The following is a 22,842-nucleotide window of genomic DNA, read 5'->3' as shown; positions in this document are numbered from 1 at the left end:
TACAGGGTTAAATTTATAAAGTACTGAAACTCTGAAAGTACTATCTTTAATAGTTATTTTTGGCGCACTCACATATTGCAGTTGGAACACGTAAGGTTAAAGGGTGCCTCCCGGGATTCGGCAGTAGAAGGCGCGTTTGCGACGGTAGGTATACACCTAAAGATTTTGAGTTTGTCCCGTTCAACAGCGAGGCTATATGAGACGTGGACCTACTGATTAACGTGGAATCCGAACCACATGAGCTCCCGCCGGGAATCGAACCCGGGTCTCCCACGACAAAGGCGCGTACGCTGACCGCCTAGCCACGAAGGAGCTCTGAAGGAGAGAGGAATACGCATCATCATCTGCAACTACAAGTTACCTTTGCACTACAGTGGCGTAATAATTGTATTTTTTAACTTAACGCTATTTCAATGTTCACAGATGACATATAAGCAAGGTTCTAGTACACTGTTCCGCATTCTCTTTGATTTGTAATAATCAACCTGGCTGCTAACCCCTCTTCACTCGCTCGGCATTACTATGTGAATTGAATATTGAACTTTGGAAAAAAGGAACCAAACTGGCTACTAAACCGTCTTTACATAGGGCTATATGTGCGCACCCCCCTTTCTCATGTGTTTTTCTGCAGCATAAAGTACACATTATTGTTTCTTTGTGAAGTAACTGTTTATACCCATAAATGGCAAGGTTCTAGAACACAGATCCCCCTTTCCACTGAGCTATAATAAAGATAGAAAACGATGCCTGCGGGGCTCTAACCCCCTTCACTCTCTAACGTTCGCTCGGCAATACTATGTGGATTAAATATTAAACTTTGGGGCTGAAAGATTTACAGTGTGTTAGTTACTTTACAAAATATAGCTGAGCTAGGGACAGCTAGCGAAGGGAGTTAAAAGCCCCCAGGGCCCTTGTACTTCTACCTTTATCACAATTTAGACAAAAGCAAAGTACTCAGTTCTGGAATCATGAAATGAGTTGGAGGAGATACTAAATGTCATCCAACTTTGGTACAGAGAGAAACCAACCTAACTACTAAACTATATGAGGGGGCCTGTGTTCTAGAACCTTCCTCACATAAACACCCCCCCCCAAAAAAAAATTGCGTCATATATAATATCATGTGTATGTGTAAAAGCTAAAAACAACATGTGACATATATCTCTAATTTTTGTAAATCTATATAGGGTATACTTTACAATGACTGCTTCAGTTCATATCATATCATTAAACAAAGTGGGTCCAAAATTCCCGAACCTTGAGTTAACCCTAGCCTATTATACCCTTTTAAAGCAGTCCTAGTTGTCAATAGTTTGGCCTTGATGGACTTATAATGTTTAACGGTGGAAATATAAATCAAACTATTGTTTCTCTTTGTACTGTTGGGCGGAGGCATAAGTTACTCCCTCGCAGATCCCGTGTTGCAGGGGAGCTGAAAACATATGGTTACTGAAGTATATGTTTCGAAATGAAATTGAAATGCAGATTATAGTGAAAATTCAGTTTATGGAACCATATATAAATTAATGGTATGTTTACTTTGTTCTTCAGGAAATACCTTTAAAATTTATTTCTTAGGGGAGAGGTTGCATTCGTGTTGAGCACTATAAAATCGACAGTGCAAAATGCACAAACTACCCTGTGCTAGACTGGCGCTAAAAGCAAGAATTATATCTGACCTACATAAGAGTACGGCGAAGCTGGAATGCGTTCGTAGAGAACAACCGCGTCTGCGTAGATAAACATAGTGCAGAAAATAGCCTTACATATCGACGGCTTAGTGTCATAGGAACGTATCTGCAAAAAGTTAGTTTTTCATAATCCAAAATGCTTTATATTTGATCAAATACTTTAAATCACTATCACTCAGGTATCTCATTAAGTTTAAATTTTAATTGTATTTTAATAGACAGGTTTTGTTGCATTTGTATTTTTCTGGTATTTCAATATACAGTTCTCAGTTTCATATCGTACCTCTTTCATTTAAATTGATTTTTAAACACTCTGCACCTGTTGAAAATGTTTAGTAAACCTATTCTTTGTTCTTCTTAACAGTAAGTATAAGGTGACTTCCATTTCAATTCAGACAGAGCATGTACCATCACCATCTCAGATATTGTTGAAACTTTTTTTTATAGCAACTAGGCATGTTTTTAAAACATTTTTTTTTTTTTTTTGTGGAAAAAGATTTTCCTGCCAAGTAATGGGCCATCAAAGACGTGAAGTACAATTTATGGATTGTAGAAGACATGGAAAATGGTCAACTTCGGAGCCTCACCATTCCGCTATGGAGACAGGTAGAGTTGTAATTCTTGTTGTGGTATGTACATGGGGATATAAATAAACTATATTTTATTATAGTTTGGTTTGCGCATGCGTATCTTTTTGTACATAAAGTAACAAATGAACGTCAATTTATCTGAAAAGTCGAAGTTTGCGAATTTTTTTTTTTTTCGAGCACTTCCGGTTCGAATTTTAAAATTCTGTTTTAACGGTAGGTAAGACCTGGTTACCCGCTTTCCGAAAAAAAAAAAATGTATCGCTTCTGTGTGCAACCGTTTTGTCGCAAAAAATTCGAGAAATTGTAAAATTTTCAAAAATCGCCATTTTTTCGAAAGCACCATCTTTTAAAATTCTGAAATTTTGTCAGATGATTCAAAAACACACCAAATACTATTCTCGACCAATGCTTCATGAATTAACTGCAGCCTTTTAAAGTTAGCGAAGTTTCGTTAACTTTGATGTTAACAGCAACACTGGGAACAATAAAAGTGCAATGATTTGATGTTGTTGGTGGTTCACATTCATTAAATGAAGAATAAAAGGTTTTCTTGACTGTTTTTTTTTCTTTTTATTATTATTTTGATCAAAAAGGCTCTCTGAAATAGTAAAATGAGCCTCCCCCTACTCCATTTTCTTAAACCGAAATAATCTGAGGTGGAAATTACGATTACGAAACACCCAAATTTTAAGTTTACTTGAAATGGCCATCCAATAAATTCTGATGATCTACAAAAAGCTGAACTATTACCTCAGTGATGATTTGTAATGCCCCAGGCAAAGTCTCAATTAAGTGCGATATCATTACAGTGATCAAAAAGGACAAAAGTTTTAAAAAATCTAAACGTTTTCTTACGCGTTCCAAAGAAATTTACTGACTTTTTAAACAGAACAATCCCAACATAAGAATGGATCACTCGGAATTTCACAGTATTCGACTAAAGTGGATCAGTCCGCAACCTGCGAGGGAAGTGTGTATTGTGCAAATTTTTAAGTTAGCTGCTAGTGCGTTGCTACAAATCAAAGGTGCAGCCTGTATTGAAGCTGTCATGAGTGACCTATTTCCTTTAGTAGTATGATCCGTAGAAAATGACAACTGTCTTCTTCAAGAATGTGGTGAATGTCCTGGAGTGGAAGGAATAAGTGTGGAGTCTTTAATTGTTGATCTTGATGAAAATGAAAGTGTTACGTATGCCATATGGAAAAACAATAAAACTGTGCCACTTTCTGTTTTCGTATCGTACATTGCTGGTTTAACTGTAAGAATTGTAATTCATGACTACATCAAGAAAATCCAAAGAGAATTAATTGCTACCGAAAAGCGCCGTATAAACTTTCAAGATACAAATTCTATTTTACTTCACGTGGACTTCGCTGAAAACTGGACTGTTATTCTGCAAAGTGAAACTCAGAGTTACCACCGGAATATGAAACAACTGACAGTTTTGTTGTAATAAACGACGATAAAACACACGATTCGGCTCATGTACTCATAGCCATAGACAAGATTCTAAAAATAGTCGAAGAAAAGCGAAAATATATTTTATAGAAAAAGGTTTGAATACTTGAAAATAAGTGTCTACAATTTCCCAAACCGTGTCAGTGATTTCTGATGGTGCTGCATCCTACTTTAAAAATCGCTTTCAGATGGTGGAAGCAGAAAGTGGGAGGAAACGGGATAACCCCGAGAAAACCCACGAGCATGGTGTTTGTCCACCACAAAGCCCACACGGCGTGAGCTGGGATCGAACCAGGGACCCCAAGCACCGGAGGTGAACGCTCTACCACTGAGCCACCGCGCCCCCACTAAAACCGCAGAAGAATTCGTGAGTATAGTGCAAGTACAAACTCCGGGTATTACTCTCGTTTTGTTGCTTGGAACTGAATTCGACGACTTCCAGAAGAAAAAAAGGGAAAGTATGCGACTGGTAACTGATATTCAACGAAGTCGTCTTTGGCTTTCGGAGAATGGCGCGATTTTATGGCAGTAACGGGTCACCATGAACTAACTTCATGCTTCCTCCAAAATCGAACTTCTGCAATTCAAAGTGTAGATTTAAGAAATCTGCAAAAAGGAACTTTTGTTACATACATATATGTATGAAAACGAGCGGTGCGCAAACCAAACTATAATAAAATATAGTTTATTTGTATCCCTATGTGCATACCACAACAAGAATTATAACTCTACCTGTCTCCATAGCCGAATGGTGAGGCTCTGAAGTTGACCATTTTCCATGTCTTCTACAATTCATAAATTGTACTCTCCGTCTTTGATGGCCCATTACTTGACGGGAAAATTTTTTTCGACAAAACAAAAAAATATGGGTCTCTTAAAAACATGTCTAGTTGCTATACAAAAAGTTTCAACAATATATGAAGTGGTGATGGTACAATTTTATATATATATATTTTGCCTGAGTTGAAATGGAAGGCACCATAAAAATAAAAATTTGTCTATCAGAACAAAATTCAAAATAATATTTAAAAATGTTTTCCGGTATTAGATTGTAATTATATTTATCTCTTCCGCTTATCTTCGCGACCCCCAAGTTGAGAAACCCTGGTATAGGGGAAACTACTTATTTGTAGCATATTACTTGTATAGAACTTTTTGTAATAAAATGGTGAGGAAAAAAAACAAACCCATCTACCATCTCTACCATTACATTACAATATGATTCTAAATATAGCTACCTCAAGATATTTCGAGCAAAGTACAATAAAAAGGAAACGAAATATTGTACTGACTTACAATTAATACAGCGCTTCAAAAAATAAATTATTCTATTGCAATCTTTATTGTTAATTAACCTATAATTATAGTCTCTTTTTTCCTTCTTTTTTACAGGCGGAATTTCACTTCCTGATTCTGCCGAAGGAAAATATTCCAAACTTGAATGCAGTTAAGCAGTCTCATTTGGGATTACTGAAACATATGGAAAAGAAAGGATTAGAACTGACCAAAAAGCATTCCAACAGAAATTTTCTGTGAGTAAATTAATAGATAATGTGATAATGAAAGAAGTAGAAATTCATTAAAATTATTCTCTGCATCAAACTAAGAATTCAGGTGCGTTTCGTCAAAGTTTCACAGTGATTTAGAATTATCGGAATTGTTTTAATTATTATTAATATAATAATTACTTGGAAATAATGTGACTTTTTGGCAAGTTTTTACTTTGGTTATTTTATTCGATTCAATAATTTGGATCTTTTTGTTTCCGGTTTTGAGAATGTATCTGTTCTTCCAGATTCCTTACTGGTATCGAGTCGCGTGGTAACTTATTGTTGCTTTTCTGTTTGTGCGCGGTAGTATGGATATGACTTGACGTCATGTGGTCTTGCTTATGATTTGATCATGTATTTTGCGTCGTAGTTGGAGGTACATTTCGTGCGTGTTGCTGTGACACTTTCTTGTGCGTGTGTTAAGCTGGTTTTCGTGATGACACATGTCTAATGTAGTGGGTGTTCCTTTATATTGGTTTTCGTGACATTAGTATGTGTTCATGACGTTAACCTCTTTTTCAGTTATTTTGGCACTTAGTGGTCAGTGCAGACATTTAACTGTGGGGTCATTCCATATCAATTCAACACAGTGACTAAACCTGTCCATCTCAGATTTTACTAAAATTTAGTACATAGATACCCTCTATATAGACTAAGAAAAATACCAAATTTAAACTTTATATATCAACCGGTATTGAAAATAGAGCTATGTAAAGTTTGAAAAAGATCCCTAAAATAGCATTTTCAATGAATTTTGAAATTGTAATTGCAGCTCATAATTTAGCTAGTGAGGTGGTTGAAGTGTTATTTTACAGCATTTTTCAAGCTCTTTCCTGTGGTGTACATCATCATATAGGCTAATAAAGAATTGTTTTTTCAAAATCAAAATCAAAATTTTACTTCAGAATTTTTCAAAAAGTACATATATTTTAAAATTTTGTAATTAATTTCATGAATAAATAGTATAGGTGTAAAGCACCTGGCAAAATATAAATTTGCGATGATAATGGGTTCATTGTTTGAGTTCATTGTTTAAAAAATTCAAAACTAAGACAGGGTTTTTCAAGAATACTTTGGACGTAGAGGTATGTATAACACGAGAACGCCAAGTTCTACCCTTCTGTGAAAATAAAAATGAACACTTACTTGAAGAAAGAGTATAGACGAGTCCATAGTAAAACTTCTTAGTAAGTAGTAGGATATATTTATCATTTGAAGTTTGAGAAAGCCACATTTGTTCAGTATACATCTCTTTCAAGAAGAACATAACTTCTTCCATCGGGAGTTATAGTATTCACTTTTATTAGAATCATCGAATATGGCCCTATCTTCAATACCGGTTGATATATCGAATTGAAATTTGGTATTTTTTTTAGTCTATATAGAGGGCATCTATGTACCAAATTTCATTAAAATCTGAGATGGTAAGGTAAATTTTGTTCCCAAATTGTGTTGATTTGACATGGAACGACTCTGTGATCCACATCTCTAATTTCGTCAATTATATTAGTGGGCCATATGATTGTATTGTATACACGCAAAATACAGTATTGTGTTGATAATGGTGATGCAGTTCGGCTATTATATATGGAGTAGGACATTTTTATTCTTGTATAATATTGGGGAGAAATATTTATTTACAAATCAAGCTGTCGAACTATATTTACTACACTAAAATTTCAGGTATTTATATCTAATTTTTTTATTACTTTAAGGTACATAGTTGGTTGTGTTCGAGAGGTTCGGAGGCGTGTTTTCTTTCAAGTATGTACTTCTCTGAGATGTTCATATTAGTTTTATTTATTTTTTTTTTTTTTTCCATTTTAATTGTTGGTCAGGGGTAGAGAGAGCTTGCCCCCCCTCGTGTGTATAATCTAGTATGTGGTTCATATTTTTCATTCAGTCTCTTTTGTGTCTTGTCTACTTTGGTTTTTCGGGCTTTTTATTGTCTTTGTGTGTCCTTAATAGTAGACAAGAAATATCGCGCTTCCTGCTCTATTATTTTATACATTGAATATTTCGAGTTTTGATAAATTTAGAACTATTACGATGAGAAGTTAGCATGATTCCAAATCTGTCAGCATTTGAATCGGGCAATATTTAAAATAATTGTAGAAACAATATAGTCTGGACCATCATGATTTCTGTCCGATTAGATTCGTGAGGAACTGCTTCCTAGTGATATTTTACGAACTGTTTCGAGGAACCAGTTCCCTAAGAATCGATTCATTGAATGAAATGACCAAAGTAAAAATTCGCCGACTTTTTAATTACTAATGTGATTTATGTACTACTCTGTTATTTATTCATTCTCGGTGTTGTACTTCGTTCTTTTCCTTAATGGTTTACTTTTATTAACATATTATTACTTTTGCAACTATAAATGCATATCTCCATTATACAACTTCTTTTCTCAGTTATTTCAAAATTGAGAAATTATGAATCTTCCAAACAATGCTGTGCATAAGAACTGGAAGTTTTATAGCATGGTGGTGTCGGTCTGTCGACAAATATCAGAATAAAAACAGTAAGAGATATCGAGAAGCTTTTTCTTGAATCGGTTCACGTCCCAAGAACAGGTTCCATCTCATCCGTTAAGCCTCTGTTCAAACGGGAGGTGATAGAAATGAATCATTTCTGGTTTTAATGTTGATAACCACAGAACAAGAACAGTAACAGATATCGATAAGTAGTTTCTTTAAATCGATTCATCATCTCAGGGGAAGGAGACATCTTCACTCGCATCTTTCTACTAACCGGAAGTAGTTGAAATTTGCTCCTACTTCCACGTTCAATATTAATCTCCATAGAGCAGTGTTGGCTGATGTAAACATTTTTTAAGGGTATAAAATATGTGAGTAGGAGTATATTGTATGACAAGCACTCGTTATTTTAGGACTAAAATCGTGATAATAATGAAGGCTTGTGTCTGAAAGAGCAAAATAAGGAGTATTTGTTTATCTGGCAAAATTCCAGATACAGCGTGCCGAGGCCAATTTTCAATGGAATAAATAACATGTAAAATATATAACATAACAACTACAATGAGAAAGGAAACTAGGGGCTTAAAGCTATCACAGTTTATTATAAAGTCTTATAAAAGTTTTACAAAATTCTTGTGGTCTTTAAATGTTTTCAGAATTCAATACATTTCCTTAGTACATAAAAGTGTCCTCGGAATAAAGATTCAGTTCTTTAGCTCATAGGCAGATGTCGCGGATAACTCCTTTCATAGCAACCTCAGGAGTAGATGATTAAAGGAAAGTTAAAGAATAGCAGCCTCAGGGGATGGTTTTAAAGGAATTATCCACAGCCCATGGCAGCCGCAGCAAAAGGTGTTGGTGGGTGAGTGATCAGCGATAAACTGATAGTTTCCTCTTCTTGAGGTCTTCTTTTATAAGCATCTTCTTAGAGAGAGGGCCCATGAGGGGAAGTCGGCCGTCTTCGTGGCTTTTCCTAATCCTGTTCGTGTCTTCCTTCCTGGTGGTCTTCTTTCGTCGTTTGCTATTGTTAGTGTTATGAACATAAAAACACGTGTTCGTGGCAAAAACATGTGGTTGCTGTGTGTGAGAGTATGGAACCGTATAATATCCAAGATCTTTTCCACACAATTTTCATTTTATATTAGGATGGCATGTTGACTTAATGGTAGAGCGCTGACCTATGGTGTGTGGATCCCCTACTTCGACCCCCAGCCAAGTAATTGGGTTTGCTCGGGGTATTCCTGTTTCCTTCCACATTTTTATCACTTGCTTTAATCATCCGCCCCCCTTAGCCTAAAGGGAATTAAAATGAAATATTTAATTTTATATTGCCTCTCTGTACTCTTTTATTTTTACTTCATTATAGTTTATTATATTAGTAATTTCAGTTCTTTTTTTTTTTTTAATATTTCTTTTCTATTATTGTACATGATGATAAATAGCCCTCCATGCAGGTCTAGTGGCTAGTGCGTGTACTTTTTATCATAAGGTTCCAGGTTTGATTCCCGGTGGGAGAGCATTATGGTGGTCACCTTAACTTGTAGGTCCACGTCTCATGTAACATAGGTGTTGAAAGGGGATGCTAAACTTCAACAAATGAAGAATAATATGTAATTATACAGGGTGGCCCAAAAGTAGGTATACAGTACCGCACTGCATTTTATATCATTTCTTATTGTTATCTATCAGGTAGGCTTCGTATCTTTATTATTTGTTCTTAATGTGTTTTTACTTACATCTTAAGCTCGGAACAGCCGAAGCAAATAAACCCATAAACTAGAATTTTATTCTTGATCAATGCAAGGGTATATACCTACTTTAGGGCCACCCTGTACATTTATAAATTTATTTTCATTACTTATCTCTTCCTCCGTTTGTACTCTTACCGAATAATGTTAGTTTTCGATTAATTGGGTTTTTAGGTTCGTTAGTTTTACTTTACTTCATTAAGCTCTTTCCACTTTTAATCCGAATCCGGATTGCAATATGGCTTCCAACTGGAAGCTTCGCAGTTCCTTTTCTGTTCTTCTTTTGTTCTGTTCTCTATCTGTTGAAGCACTTAGCGAGAGTATTTTAAGCTCACTTTGTTTTTTGTTGTGTAATAATGTTTTTATTCATTTATTTATTTAACAATTACCAGATACAGTTTAGAGGCCATTTTATGCTGGATAAATTTAACAACAACAGTAACAATAGAAAGGATTTGGGAAGGTATCGGCCAAGGCCTGTTTAGTAGGTACCATCCCGGCATTTGCCTGGTATGACTGAGGAAAACCCCAGCCAGGATGGTCGGCAGCGGGAATCGAACCCACAACCTCCCGAGTGCGAAGCCAACGCTCTAACAGTTGAGCTACACTATGTCCTGGTGAATAATTTGTTTTAAGCATATATAAAGTTAGAAAAAATAAATTCCAATATGAGTAATAGAATCGAAGAAAAATAAAGGTGTATAATATGTTACAGGGTAGAGACTGCAGTCTACTGGTTATACCATTGGACTCACGTCCGGGTGGTTCGATTCTCAATTTTCGGCATCCGTCCAGCATCGTGAGGCAAACTGGGGAATCAAGTGAATAAAAGACGTGATGGCAACTGGGTCTAGAAAAATCCGGATACGCTTGTTAAAGACAGTGCGACACAGCGCGCTGACCGTGTGTTAATCGCTAGGCAGGACGTAGTTTAGCTAACAGATGGCGTTGGAGCTGTTCATGCTCACAAAGGATTGTCACGCCAAGTAGTTTGATTTAGTTTATAACATGTTACAGACAAAAGCATTATCAAGTTTTTGAAACTATCATTTCGCCTTCAAAAGTACTAAAATATTAACGGAAAGATTAAGCAAGCATGGTCTAACATTACAGTTGATCATGTATAAAATAGTGCCGGATGTATAATTACAGAGAATGTATTGTTCGTTCACTCTAGGATGGAAAATTGTTTACAAACAATTGTAGTGCGAGCGTCAAAACCTTGCTTTTCACCCCTACATGGTTAATTCATGGTTGCCAGGCACATGAATCGCCGAACCGAATGTACCTATTTCTGCACAGTCATGGACCAAGTGCTATTACTACATAAATTGCTGCTTTTGAGATGACTGAGATATTAACGTTATGACAAATCGAGTTAGTAATTATGTAATACAATCTTACATATAATGTGTACTCAATTTTGTACAAGTGTTCTTGTTCGAAAGTGTGCGAAAACCTTGTACGCCTGGCAATATTGGAAGATGGCAGTTTGTGTTGTAAACAATAAACAGAGAAAACGAAGACCGTTAGGTTTGCTGGACAGCATTGTTTTCATGATAAGGTGACAGAAACATATTGTACTGATTGTAAACAAGGGCTGGGAATTTCGATGCGAGTATAGGTGGAAATATTCTCACCACATACTGCCTGTTGGTGAAGGTTTGCAATGTTGCAAACTGCTAAGCCTAGAATTTCATACTAATTGAACGAGCTTTGAGAAGGATTAGTATAATGCAATAATTATAAATACTAACAACCATAGACTTAAAGTATTAAGAAATAAACCATGCTGCTATAAGATTATAATACACATTGAATTACGTGTTCAAAGTACAGTATAAAGCGAATTGTAACATTTAAACATTTTAAAGCTGTACACATTTGCCCTGTTTGGGTGCCCTTACGAGACACTGTGCAACACAAAAAAAAAGGCATTAAAATAGGTAGATCGAGCGTGCGCATGAACCTGGCTCTAGCCGGTATTCCTTATTAAGGGTTTCCTCAGTCCCAGGAGGGGAATGCCTAGATGGTAGCTTCTGTAAGGCAGGGGCGGATCCAGGACGGACTCCTGGGGGGAGGTGAGTTTTAATACTGCTACTTAGAGCTACTTTTAAGAGCTCCAAACTCTGGAATTGTGTTTTATTTAAATATATAAAATGAGTAAGTTTCCTTTCCTGGGGGTGCAATCGCCACGATCACCCCCCTGGATCCACCACTGCTGTAAGGCCAGAATTGGGCCAAACACTGAGGCCCCAGAATTGGCGGGAAATATATTCCTTCAGAATATTATGTTGCCAACACTTCCACAATATTATGGTGGTGGGTTCCGATATCCCTTTTTCGTTTATATGTGCATAAATTCATTATGAAGTAAATATAGAAGTGTTTTTTTTTCGTTCTCTTTCTTTCTTTCTTCTCATCTTTCTCATCCTCGCTCTCTTTCTCTACCTTCTTAAAATTTGAATACTATCCTCCTGTAAGATTGTTTCTCTCCATGGCCCAAGGTTTAAAGAGACCAACCTGATATAGTTAACTATTAGCAGAACTGTACCAATAAATTCACATTAGAGACAGCGTCGTAACTTAGATTTTTTCTGGTGGGCAAGCATTAATACGTGTATTTGGGCCTCCTAGAAAAAGTTCTTTTTCTCATTCTTGAGCCCCCTCTTTCTATCTTTTTCTTACTATTTATGCCCCCCGGAGCCTGTGGCCCCTCAGTAGTAGGGACCCCGTTATGCCCGAATGACTCATCCTCACTCTCTTTTACGACCGGGATTTTTGAACTTCGTTCCCTTTTACGGCTAAGATGAGTGCTTTGGTACCTCGATTCTGATTGGCTGAGAGAGGTCACGTGACGTTAGGCCCCGCCCACGCGGGAAATTCAAACTTTCCAGGTCACGTGGTATGACGTCATGAGTCACCCCGACCTCACCCTGGATTTTTGAAATTTGTTCCCTTTTACGGGTAAGATGTGTGTTTTGATTGGTTGATAGCTGTCACGTGATCTTAGACCCTGCGATATTTGAAATTCGTTCCCTTTTACGGGTAAGATGAATTCTTTGGTACCCCAATGCTGATTGGTTGATAGAGGTCACGTGATCTTAAGCCCTGTGACTTTTGAAATTCGTTCCCTTTTTACGAGTAAGATGAGTGTTTTGGTACCTCGATTCTGATTGGCCGACAGAGGTCACGTGATCTTAGACCCGCCACACACCCCATGAGTGAAATATAGAGCGATATGTCGGTGATCACCCTAGACCTGGATTTTTTTTTTTTTAATGGTTATCCTTAAAGTTCCCATGAAGGGTTCAACCTCCTCCTTAAATAACCCTTTTTTGGTATCATGATATTGTACTGAAGTTTACCTTAAATATTATCATTCTCTTTGACAGATAAGATGATTACCAGCTTTCTTACCTTGATGGAGATCCCGTCCTTGAATTAGTAGCCTATGTCTCTGGAAGTAACAATGGTGAAAGAGAGGTGTCGCTTGTAGATTTCTTATAACACATTGTTGTGAGTTTAAGCGATTTTTTAAACGCTCAGTAAGCGCTTCATTAATGGAAACAGCGTTGCCAGATTTTTTTCTACCTAAACTGCTCAGATTCTTTTCGAAACGGTTCCGCAGAGTGCAAGAAATTTTAAACTAAAAATTTTTTCGAACTAAAAAATTTCAAAACTAAAAAATTTTAAACAAAAATTTTCAAACAAAAAATTTTCGAACTAAAAATTTTGAAACAAAAAAGTTTCAAACAAAAAATTTTCGAACCCAAAAAAAATTTCGAACTAAAAAAATTGAAACAAAATTTTGTCGAACTAAAACATTTTTTAAAAACAAAAGTTTCGAACTAAAGATGTAAATCACATCTAAAAATTTTCAAATCAAACTTTTTATCGAACTAACTTTTAAAATTTTCGAACTAGAAATTTAAACCAAGTTTTAGAAAAAATCCTAAGAAATGTTTTTTCAGGAATCGAACTCAGGTCTTTCAAACCAAAGATGTGTATGCTAACCGCTTAAATGAATTCGGTTTTAATCGATCTTGGTGGGTTTCGAACCATGGTCCTTGAAAAGGATACACATATACTTTAAGAAAATAAATCTGACAGTGTAACACTTCTCAAATCAAACTTTTTATCGAACTAAACTTTTAAAATTTTCGAACTAGAAATTTAAACCAAGTTTTAGAAAAATCCTAAGAAATGTTTCTCCAGGAATCGAACTCAGGTCTTTCAAACCAAAGATGTGTATCCTAACCGCTTAGCTATGAATGAATTCGGATTTAATCATGCTTGGTGGGTTTCGAACCATGGTCCTTGAAAAGGATACACTCATACTTTAAGAAAATAAATCTGACAGTGTAACGTGGATTAAAATAAAATGCTGATAGACTTCTTTGTGTGACGACATAGAAGCACATATGATTGAAAAATGCAAACGTCAACGGATCGCATTACTTTTGTTTTACAACGAACGTGTCAGCATGATTCATGGAAAAAAAGCAAACATTGACATTCTCGTATGGAATATGAGGAAAATGAAATGTCGTCACAGTTACGACAAGTAGTGACATGTAGAAATCATTTGGGATCGGAATTGCGATACTATTGAGAAACGTGAATGACGTCACGATCGATTGTTACACATCGTTTTGGTTCGTGATTCATGACAAAAGCAGCGAGCGTTTTGATTGGTTCGTTGTGATGTCATTTTATAAAATTCCTCGTTTCTGATTGGCTGACGGTGACGTCGTTTTCACAACGACCTAAATAAAAATCTAAATTTCATTTTTCAAATCCTACATCGCTCTCAACTATCGTGTGAAGAAGATCTCCTTTTAAAAGTGTTTTCATTTAAGCTTCATTGCACCGACTTTTTGTTCATTGAATTTGAGGTAAGTTCAATGAGATTTTATTTGTCACCCAAGATTCGAAAATCATTTTTATTTAATATTTGTGGGCGGATCACGAATACACTGTTTTACTTTTAGTACGAAATATTTAGACTATGAAGAAATTAGTGGAATGGGAAAGTGGGAGTACGAACCAGGATCCCCACACATTAAAAGTAAGCACGATAAATGATATGGTTTAGCGCCCCTTCAGCTTAATGTTGAATGTGAACTCCCGTCGGGAATTGAACCATGGCCAGAAAATGTGTGCGCTTAGTTTTGAAAAGAATGCATTACAGAATATTAAAAACTATGCCTGAGAATAATATGGTTCGATACCCTTTGAAAGCATTAGTGTCCCCTTCAGCTTAACGTGATATTCGAGCAACCACCCGGGATTGAACCAAGGCCAGAGGTGTGTACGTCAACCATTTAGCTTAGTTTTGAAAAGAATGTATGATAACGCGTGAGAATATTAAATTTCAAAAAAGGCTTGACAGCGATCCGATGTGGGAAAGCAAACCCCGCCGAGGATTGAACCAGGACCTTCCATATCCGAACCATGTACGCTAACCACTTAGCCACGAGTGCATGAATATTTGGTTAAAAAGATTTACGCTATACAGATTTTGTTTTGACAATTACGTATGTGTAACGTTAATGGTTGGTGAATCTCTTCAACTTGCAAACGCATCATTTAAAGGTCGTTGTGAGTAGAAAAAAATGCTTACGAGTGCTTTATCACATCTCAGTACTGTTGAAACATTCATTCATGCATTCTTTTTTTATCACTATAGAATGGCAGGTCAGTTACATGCTGATGCAATGGTCTCGAGTTTGACAGCAATAAAACACACATTTCAGTAACATAATTATTTAAAAAAAACTTTGATTTCTAGTACACGTGCTTTCATAATGAGATTCTGAACGTCACCGCCAGGAATCAAACTCAGGACCTTTACATGAATTGCTTAGTTAAGAATTTATCATGAATGTTATGATTTTCCGGACTAAGCGGTTAGCATACGTACCTTTGGCGTGGGAGACCAGGGTTCGATTCCCGGCGGGGAGCTCATGTAGTTCGGATTACACGTTAATCAGTAGGTCCACGTCTCATATAGCCTCGCTGCTGAAAGGGACGCTAAACTAAAAAATCAAAAAATCAACTCAAATTCACGCTGCTCAATTCATTTTTTCCCATTACATATTTGTTTTACCGTACCTGTTTGTTGTTTTCATTTTTAATCATGGCCGAATCGGGTTTTACTGTTCGCAATGAAATCACTCGTCATTATAGACGATTTATGTACGTTTATGTATTATGAGGTGTGCACGTCAACCACTTAGCTTAGTTTTGAAAAGAATGTATGATAACGCGTGAGAATATTAAATTTCAATAAAGGCTTGACATCGACCCCGACGTGGAAAAGCAAACCCACCGAGGATTGAACCAGGGCCTTCCACGTCCGAACCATGTACGCTAACCGCTTAGTCACAATAATAAAAAAAAATACGCTATACAGATTTTGTTTCGACAATTACGTATGTGTATCGTTAATGCTTGGTAAATCTCTTCAACTTGCAAACGCATCATTTAAAGGTCGTTGTGAGTGGGGAAAAAAATGCTGACGCGTACTTTGTCACATCTCAGTACTGATGAAACATTCATTCATTTCATGCATTCTTTTTATCACTATAGAATGATAGGTCAGTTACATGCTGATGTAATGGTCTCGAGTTTGACAGCAATAAAACACTCATTTCAGTAACATAATTATTTTTTTTAAAAAAACTTTGATTTCTAGTACACGTGCTTTCATAATGAGATTCTGAACGTCACCGCCAGGAATCAAACTCAGGACCTTTACATGAATTGTTTAGTTAAGAATTTATCATGAATGTTATGATTTCCTGTTTATCTGGTGATTAAGATTTTTCTTTCTTCTTTTCTTTTGTAGTAAATTCACGCTGCTCAATTCCTTTTTCCCATTACATATTTGTTTTACCGTACCTGTTTGTTTGTTTTCATTTTTAACCATGGCCGAATCGGGTTTTACTGTTCGCAATGAAATCACTCGCCATTATAGACGATTTAACATTGAAGGTAGAATGCTCGAAATTCAATTCAACGCACCACCCGTAGGAACCGATATCATACAGTATGTACATAATAGTTTCCAAGCAATGCTGGACCATTTGTTAGCCAATGTCGACGATGAGGCGATGGTTGGTTTATCGGTAATATCACCACGGAACACGAATAAACCGTTTTGGGTGAGTTTTCGCCAAGCACGAAACTTGACACTGGAAACGATGTGGGCCTCCTTTGAAAGAGTGTTACAAAGTAACAATGCATTTCTCCTGCACGAGCCATTCACCGTGCATTTCCATCGTGTGGATATTCCAAGAGGATACGGATATGGAGATCGTTTAGCACAAGGAATACTTCAAAATGAAGAATTGTTACGTTGCAAAAAAGGGATTGTACGTGTACAAAATCAAGATTCAAGGTGCTTGGCGTACGCCCTTGTTATTGCTATTGGCCTGAAGGCATACAAGAATGTAGATATGCAACGTTATAAGCAGTATCAACGCCAATCGAAATATGTTGTGGACGATGAAGTCGATGCGCTATGTGCAAATGCAGGAGTCAATTTGGATCATGGTGCCAGTGTAAATGAAATTCGGCAATTCCAGTCATACCTCAAAGAATATAAAATTACAGTGTATACCAGTTTCACAGGCCATGATATCATGTACGAGGGACCGAACGATGAAAATCGCACTCCCATAAATTTGATTTGTTTGGCTGGACATTTTGACATCATCCAATCTTTAACTGCTTGTTTTGCAACCAAGTTCTACTGTGAGGCGTGCCATAAAAAGTATAGTAAACGTAACAGACATGTGAAAAATTGTCCTGTTACGTGCTCCAAATGCTTACAGAGACCTCTATGCGATAAGAATCAAACGCCGATATTATGCAACGACTGCAATCGTCAATTTTACGGCGAGGAATGTTTTAACAATCATCGTAATATTGTATATCATCAAGGAGAACCTGTATGCAAAATGGTGAAGCAATGTACTAGATGTTACAGAGTTTATTCTTTTGTACGAAGTGGACAACGCATTCATGATTGCAATGAGATCTTTTGCAATGTTTGTAAGAAGATTGTTCCGGGATCCCATCAATGTTTTATGCTTCCTGATCGCCAATGCTTGAAACCTGGTGTTCCTTCACTCATGCACGCAAAGAAAGCCTTATTGATATTCTATGATATAGAATCTATGCAGGACACGAATATTGGCGATAATACGTATGTACACATTCCAAATTTATTGGTTGCACAACAAGTATGTTATGCATGTGTTGAAAACGCTAATATCGAGCAGTCTTGCAGTACGTGTGGTCAGCGCCAGCATATTTTCCAAGGAGAGGATCCAGTTTATAATTTTCTCCAGTACTTGCGGGAACGTCGTCCCAATATAAATAGGATTTTCTGTGTCGCGCACAACGCTAAGGGCTACGATGGACATTTCATTTTAAAGACCATGGTCGAACAATGCCAATGGAGACCTGACGTCATATTAAATGGGACCAAGATACTGAGTTTAACCTTGAATAATCTGACGTTCATTGACTCGTTGAACTTCCTACCTATGGCATTAAGTAAATTGTCAAAAGCGTTCAATTTACCCGCAACCAAAGGCTACTTCCCGCATTTCTTCAACACCAAGGAGAATCAATCGTATATTGGACCACTTCCAGAAACAAAGTATTATGGTGCAGATGAAATGGCCGTCGAAGACAGAAACAAGTTCATGCAGTGGTACAACGATCATCGTAATGACACGTTTGATTTTCAGAAAGAAATTCTCAAGTATTGTATTCAAGATGTCAATGTACTGCGACAAGCATGCGTTTCGTTTATGACGTCATTTGAAACAGAAACCAAAGTGAATCCCTTCTTGGAGACGATCACGATTGCCAGTGCTTCTAATTTAGTATTCCGCCGGAATTTCCTTAAACCTAATACCATTGGAATTCTACCGGCACATGGATATCGATGGAGAAGTACCCAATCGATCGCTGCAATGCAATGGCTGGCCTACATTGAAAAAACCGAAGAAAAACAAATCTTACATGCGGCCCGACAAAAGGAAGTGTTTATTGCGGGATTCCATGTTGATGGTTACTACCAAGATCCTGAGACGTTAGAGGAGCACGTCTACGAGCATGCCGGCTGCTTTTATCACGGGTGTAAAGTATGTATTACTACAGGCCGTAATCAGCCCATCTATGGCAATCCAGAAGACACCATGGAATTCCGTTATGAACGAACGCAACGCAAAAATGCAAGACTGCGTGAATTGGGGTACATTGTACATGAAATGTGGGAGTGCGAATTTAATCAGTTCTTAAAACAAAATCCTGCAATGGCGACGTATCTGAAGAATCACCCGTACATGAACCGCAGACCATTAAATCCAAGAGATAGCTTTTTTGGAGGAAGGACCAATTGCGTGAAATTGTACCACCAAGTCGACGAAAAAGCAGGAGAAGTAATAAAATATTTCGATATTGTCTCGCTTTATCCTTACATCAATAAGTGTGCTAAATACCCTGTAGGCCATCCACGAATTTATCTACAGGGTGATGAAAATATACCACCAATAAATAAAGTCAATGGTCTAATCAAAATGACGATATTACCAAGTCGCCATCTTTATCATGGTCTCCTGCCTTACCGATGTAACAAGAAACTACTCTTTCCACTGTGTGCTGCGTGTGCCGAAGAAATGAACCCAGACCCTACAGCAACGTGTACACACAATGATCAGGAGCGGTGCCTCACTGGAACATGGGTATTATATGAAATCCAGAAAGCAATAGAATTGGGATATCAACCAGTGGAAATTTTTGAAATTTGGGATTATGACATTGAACAATATGATCCCATCACGAAAACAGGTGGCTTGTTCACGGAATATATCAATACGTTTTTAAAATCGAAAATGGAAGCGTCTGGCTGGCCTAGTTCCTGTGTGACCGAAGAAGACAAATCAAAATTCATACAAACCGTCCTGGAGCGTGAAGGTATTGCATTGGATCCGTCCAAAATTGAAAATAATCCTGCCCGAAGAAGCTTATCTAAGCTTTGTCTTAACTCTCTATGGGGAAAGCTTTGCCAGCGTACAAACTTTAGCCAGACCACAATTATTGATCGGCCGGAAGAATTTTATGAAAAACTCACTTCCCCCGACATTAAACTCCATCAAATTGTACCCATCAATGATACGATGTTGTATGCGTTCTGGGAGTACAATGAACATGTGCCTGTTCAAAACCGAAACACCAATGTCGTGTTAGGTGCATTTACAACATGTCAGGCACGTCTGGAATTGTACAAGTACCTGGAAATGTTGCAGGAACGTGTTTTATATTTCGACACGGATTCTGTGATATTTACGGAGAAGCCTGGAGAGCCAACCATTGAACCTTCAACGTACTTGGGATGCTTATCGGACGAGATGGAGTCTTATGGACCACGAGCATACATCAAGACATTTGTCAGTGGAGGGCCAAAAAATTACAGCCTAGAAATATACAATCCGGATACCAACGTCACCAGTTACATATGCAAAATTAGAGGATTTACATTAAATTACAATGCAGGACAACAATTAAATTTCAATACGCTAAAAGAAATGATTACAAATCAATGCCGTGGACAAGTCACCATCACTATCCCCCATAAGATATGCAGGAACAAAGACCATACCATCGTCACACGCAAAGAAGAAAAAATGTACAGTATCCAGTACACAAAACGTCGATTTAAAGAATTCAATTCTTATGATACGGTTCCGTACGGGTACGTTAAAAAACAGAAGATGGAACTGGAAAAAGAAGATGAAGAAGAAAAAACTGTAAATACCCAATAAGGCCGCCATTTCTTTTTTCCTTTTCCTTTTTTTCCACTCCTTAACCACAAAGCAGCAACACCAAGAAGAAAATGAAGTACCCACAAGAGTTCATAAACCATCAACACAACCATCAGTGGAAGAAATGCAGTCATCTCGTACCGAAGGAGGAACCTTGACCATAAAGGAGCAACACCAAGAAAAATGCAGTACCCAGAAGAGTTCATAAACATCCATCGGTGAAAAAAATGCAGTGATCCTGTACCCGAGGAGGAAGATGAACCTAAACAGATCCATCATTTACGAGTAAGTTTTATTTCTCTCTTATCAATATTGACTCATTTTTATTGTTTCAGAAAAAAAAGAAATTCTTAAATTAATCCGTCGTTTCTTCTTTTTCTTTACAGGATACGGCTACAAGATTCGAAGATGATGACGCGTCCAACATATTCATTAACTAGATCCTGTATTTATTATGTTAATAAACATGTATAGGAAGACCACATACCTTTCGTTAAATACAACAAGTTGAAAAAAAAATGTTTTATTATTTCTTGAAACCCTGAACACTTGTTTTCAAATCATGGTAATCTTGAAAATTTAAGGTGAAAAATATATTCAAGATTTGGTTTACACGATTTTGTTCGAAAAAATAATTAAAGAATTTTTTTAGTGTCCAAAATTTGATTTTTAATTTAGTTCGAAAAATTTTTAATTTGAAAATTTTCAAATGTGGTTTACATCTTTAGTTCGAAACTTGTTTTTAAAATTGGTTCGAAATTTTTTTAAAATTTTTAGTTCGAAAAAATTTGATTTTAAAATTTAGTTCGAAAGTTTTCAGTTTAAAATATTTTTCGAAAAATTTTTAATTTTTTTAGTTCGATTTTTTTTTGGGTTCGAAAATTTTTTAAATTCCTTTTAGTTCGAAAATTTTTTGATTTGAAAATTTAGTTCGAAAGTTTTTAGTTTAAATTTTTTAGTTCGAATTTTTTTGAAATTTTTGTTTCAAATTTTTTAGTTCGAAAATTTTTTGTTTGAAAATTTTTGTTTAAAATTTTTTTTAGTTACAAAATTTTTTTTAGTTCGAAAAATTTTTTAGTTTAAAATTTCTTGTACTCTGCGGAACCGTTTCGAAAAGAATCGGAGCAGTTTAGGTAGAAAAAATCTGGCAACGCTGTTTCCATTAATGAAGCGCTTACTGAGCAATAAATCGCTTAAACTCACAACAATGTGTTATAAGAAATCTACAAGCGACACCTCTCTTTCACCATTGTTACTTCCAGAGACATAGGCTACTAATTCAAGGACGGGATCTCCATCAAGGTAAGAAAGCTGGTAATCATCTTATCTGTCAAAGAGAATGATAATATTTAAGGTAAACTTCAGTACAATATCATGATACCAAAAAAGGGTTATTTAAGGAGGAGGTTGAGCCCTCCATGGGAACTTTACGCATAACCATAAAAGGGAACAAAATTCTAAAATACAGGTCTAGGGTGATCACCGACATATCGCTCTATATTTCACTCATGGGGTGTGTGGCGGGTCTAAGATCACGTGACCTCTGTCGGCCAATCAGAATCGAGGTACCAAAACACTCATCTTACTCGTAAAAAGGGAACGAATTTCAAAAGTCACAGGGCTTAAGATCACGTGACCTCTATCAACCAATCAGCATTGGGGTACCAAAGAATTCATCTTACCCGTAAAAGGGAACGAATTTCAAATATCGCAGGGTCTAAGATCACGTGACAGCTATCAACCAATCAAAACACACATCTTACCCGTAAAAGGGAACAAATTTCAAAAATCCAGGGTGAGGTCGGGGTGACTCATGACGTCATACCACGTGACCTGGAAAGTTTGAATTTCCCGCGTGGGCGGGGCCTAACGTCACGTGACCTCTCTCAGCCAATCAGAATCGAGGTACCAAAGCACTCATCTTAGCCGTAAAAGGGAACGAAGTTCAAAAATCCCGGTCGTAAAAGAGAGTGAGGATGAGTCATTCGGGCATAACGGGGTCCCTACTACTCCCTCCCTCACGGCAAGGTCTGCGGGGCGTCTTACGCCCCTGGGCCCGTTCCATACATGACAAATTAATTAAGGAGACAATATTGACAAATCTCAAAGCCATGCGAATAAATGTTATTTCTAGGGCCCACGGCTTAGACGTTTCTTACTGAAGTGGGCCCACGGCTCACTTTTGTTTATTTACCTTTTGTGCGCTGCTTTATGTAATGTAGTGAAACTGTTTGATGCTTCATTTATAATTTCTTGTTCGTATTGTATATGGATTAAGAAAATTTTGTCTCCAAATGGGTCCCTTCGAACGGCGGGGAACCTCCCTGTGGGGCAGTTGCCCCTCCCTTGCCCCACACAAATTACGGTCCTGATTAGAGAAAAAGTAAACTCTTTCGAAATTTACGCAACTTGCAAATACCAAACCCTACTAGTGCTAAAATTGACGAGTTAGTGCCACTGTTACCACTGCTATAAGGA

General features: G+C 37.0%; 2 protein-coding genes across 3 annotated transcripts in view; both read left to right on the top strand.

Moving 5' to 3' along the window:
* Aptx (aprataxin) overlaps positions 1-22,842 on the top strand; it is a 41,418-nt gene that overhangs the window by 339 nt on the left and 18,237 nt on the right. Inside the window, exons 2-3 of one of the 2 annotated variants that reach the window (XR_014130627.1) lie at positions 5,132-5,271; positions 7,005-7,053. Coding sequence is in view for 1 of the 2 variants with exons in the window: in XM_081750597.1 (XP_081606723.1) it covers positions 5,132-5,271 (140 nt within the window). In the remaining variant the exon portion in view is untranslated. The remainder of the gene's footprint in view (positions 1-5,131; positions 5,272-7,004; positions 7,054-22,842) is intronic. The other variant, XM_081750597.1, reaches the window with a different exon arrangement.
* On the top strand, positions 7,769-20,973 carry LOC145680251 (uncharacterized). The gene is made up of 2 exons (XM_081750596.1): positions 7,769-20,649; positions 20,751-20,973. Exon 1 carries the CDS (start codon positions 16,453-16,455, stop codon positions 20,362-20,364), a length of 3,912 nt encoding a protein of 1,303 aa, XP_081606722.1. The 5' UTR covers positions 7,769-16,452; the 3' UTR covers positions 20,365-20,649; positions 20,751-20,973.

This window comes from Thermobia domestica, chromosome 3 (assembly GCF_964235325.1).
Source record: "Thermobia domestica chromosome 3, izTheDome1.hap1.1, whole genome shotgun sequence".
NCBI classification, from domain to species: Eukaryota; Metazoa; Arthropoda; class Insecta; order Zygentoma; family Lepismatidae; genus Thermobia; species Thermobia domestica.
The sequence above is the reverse complement of the archived record's forward strand: the minus strand, read 5'-3'. Positions and strand labels throughout refer to the sequence as shown.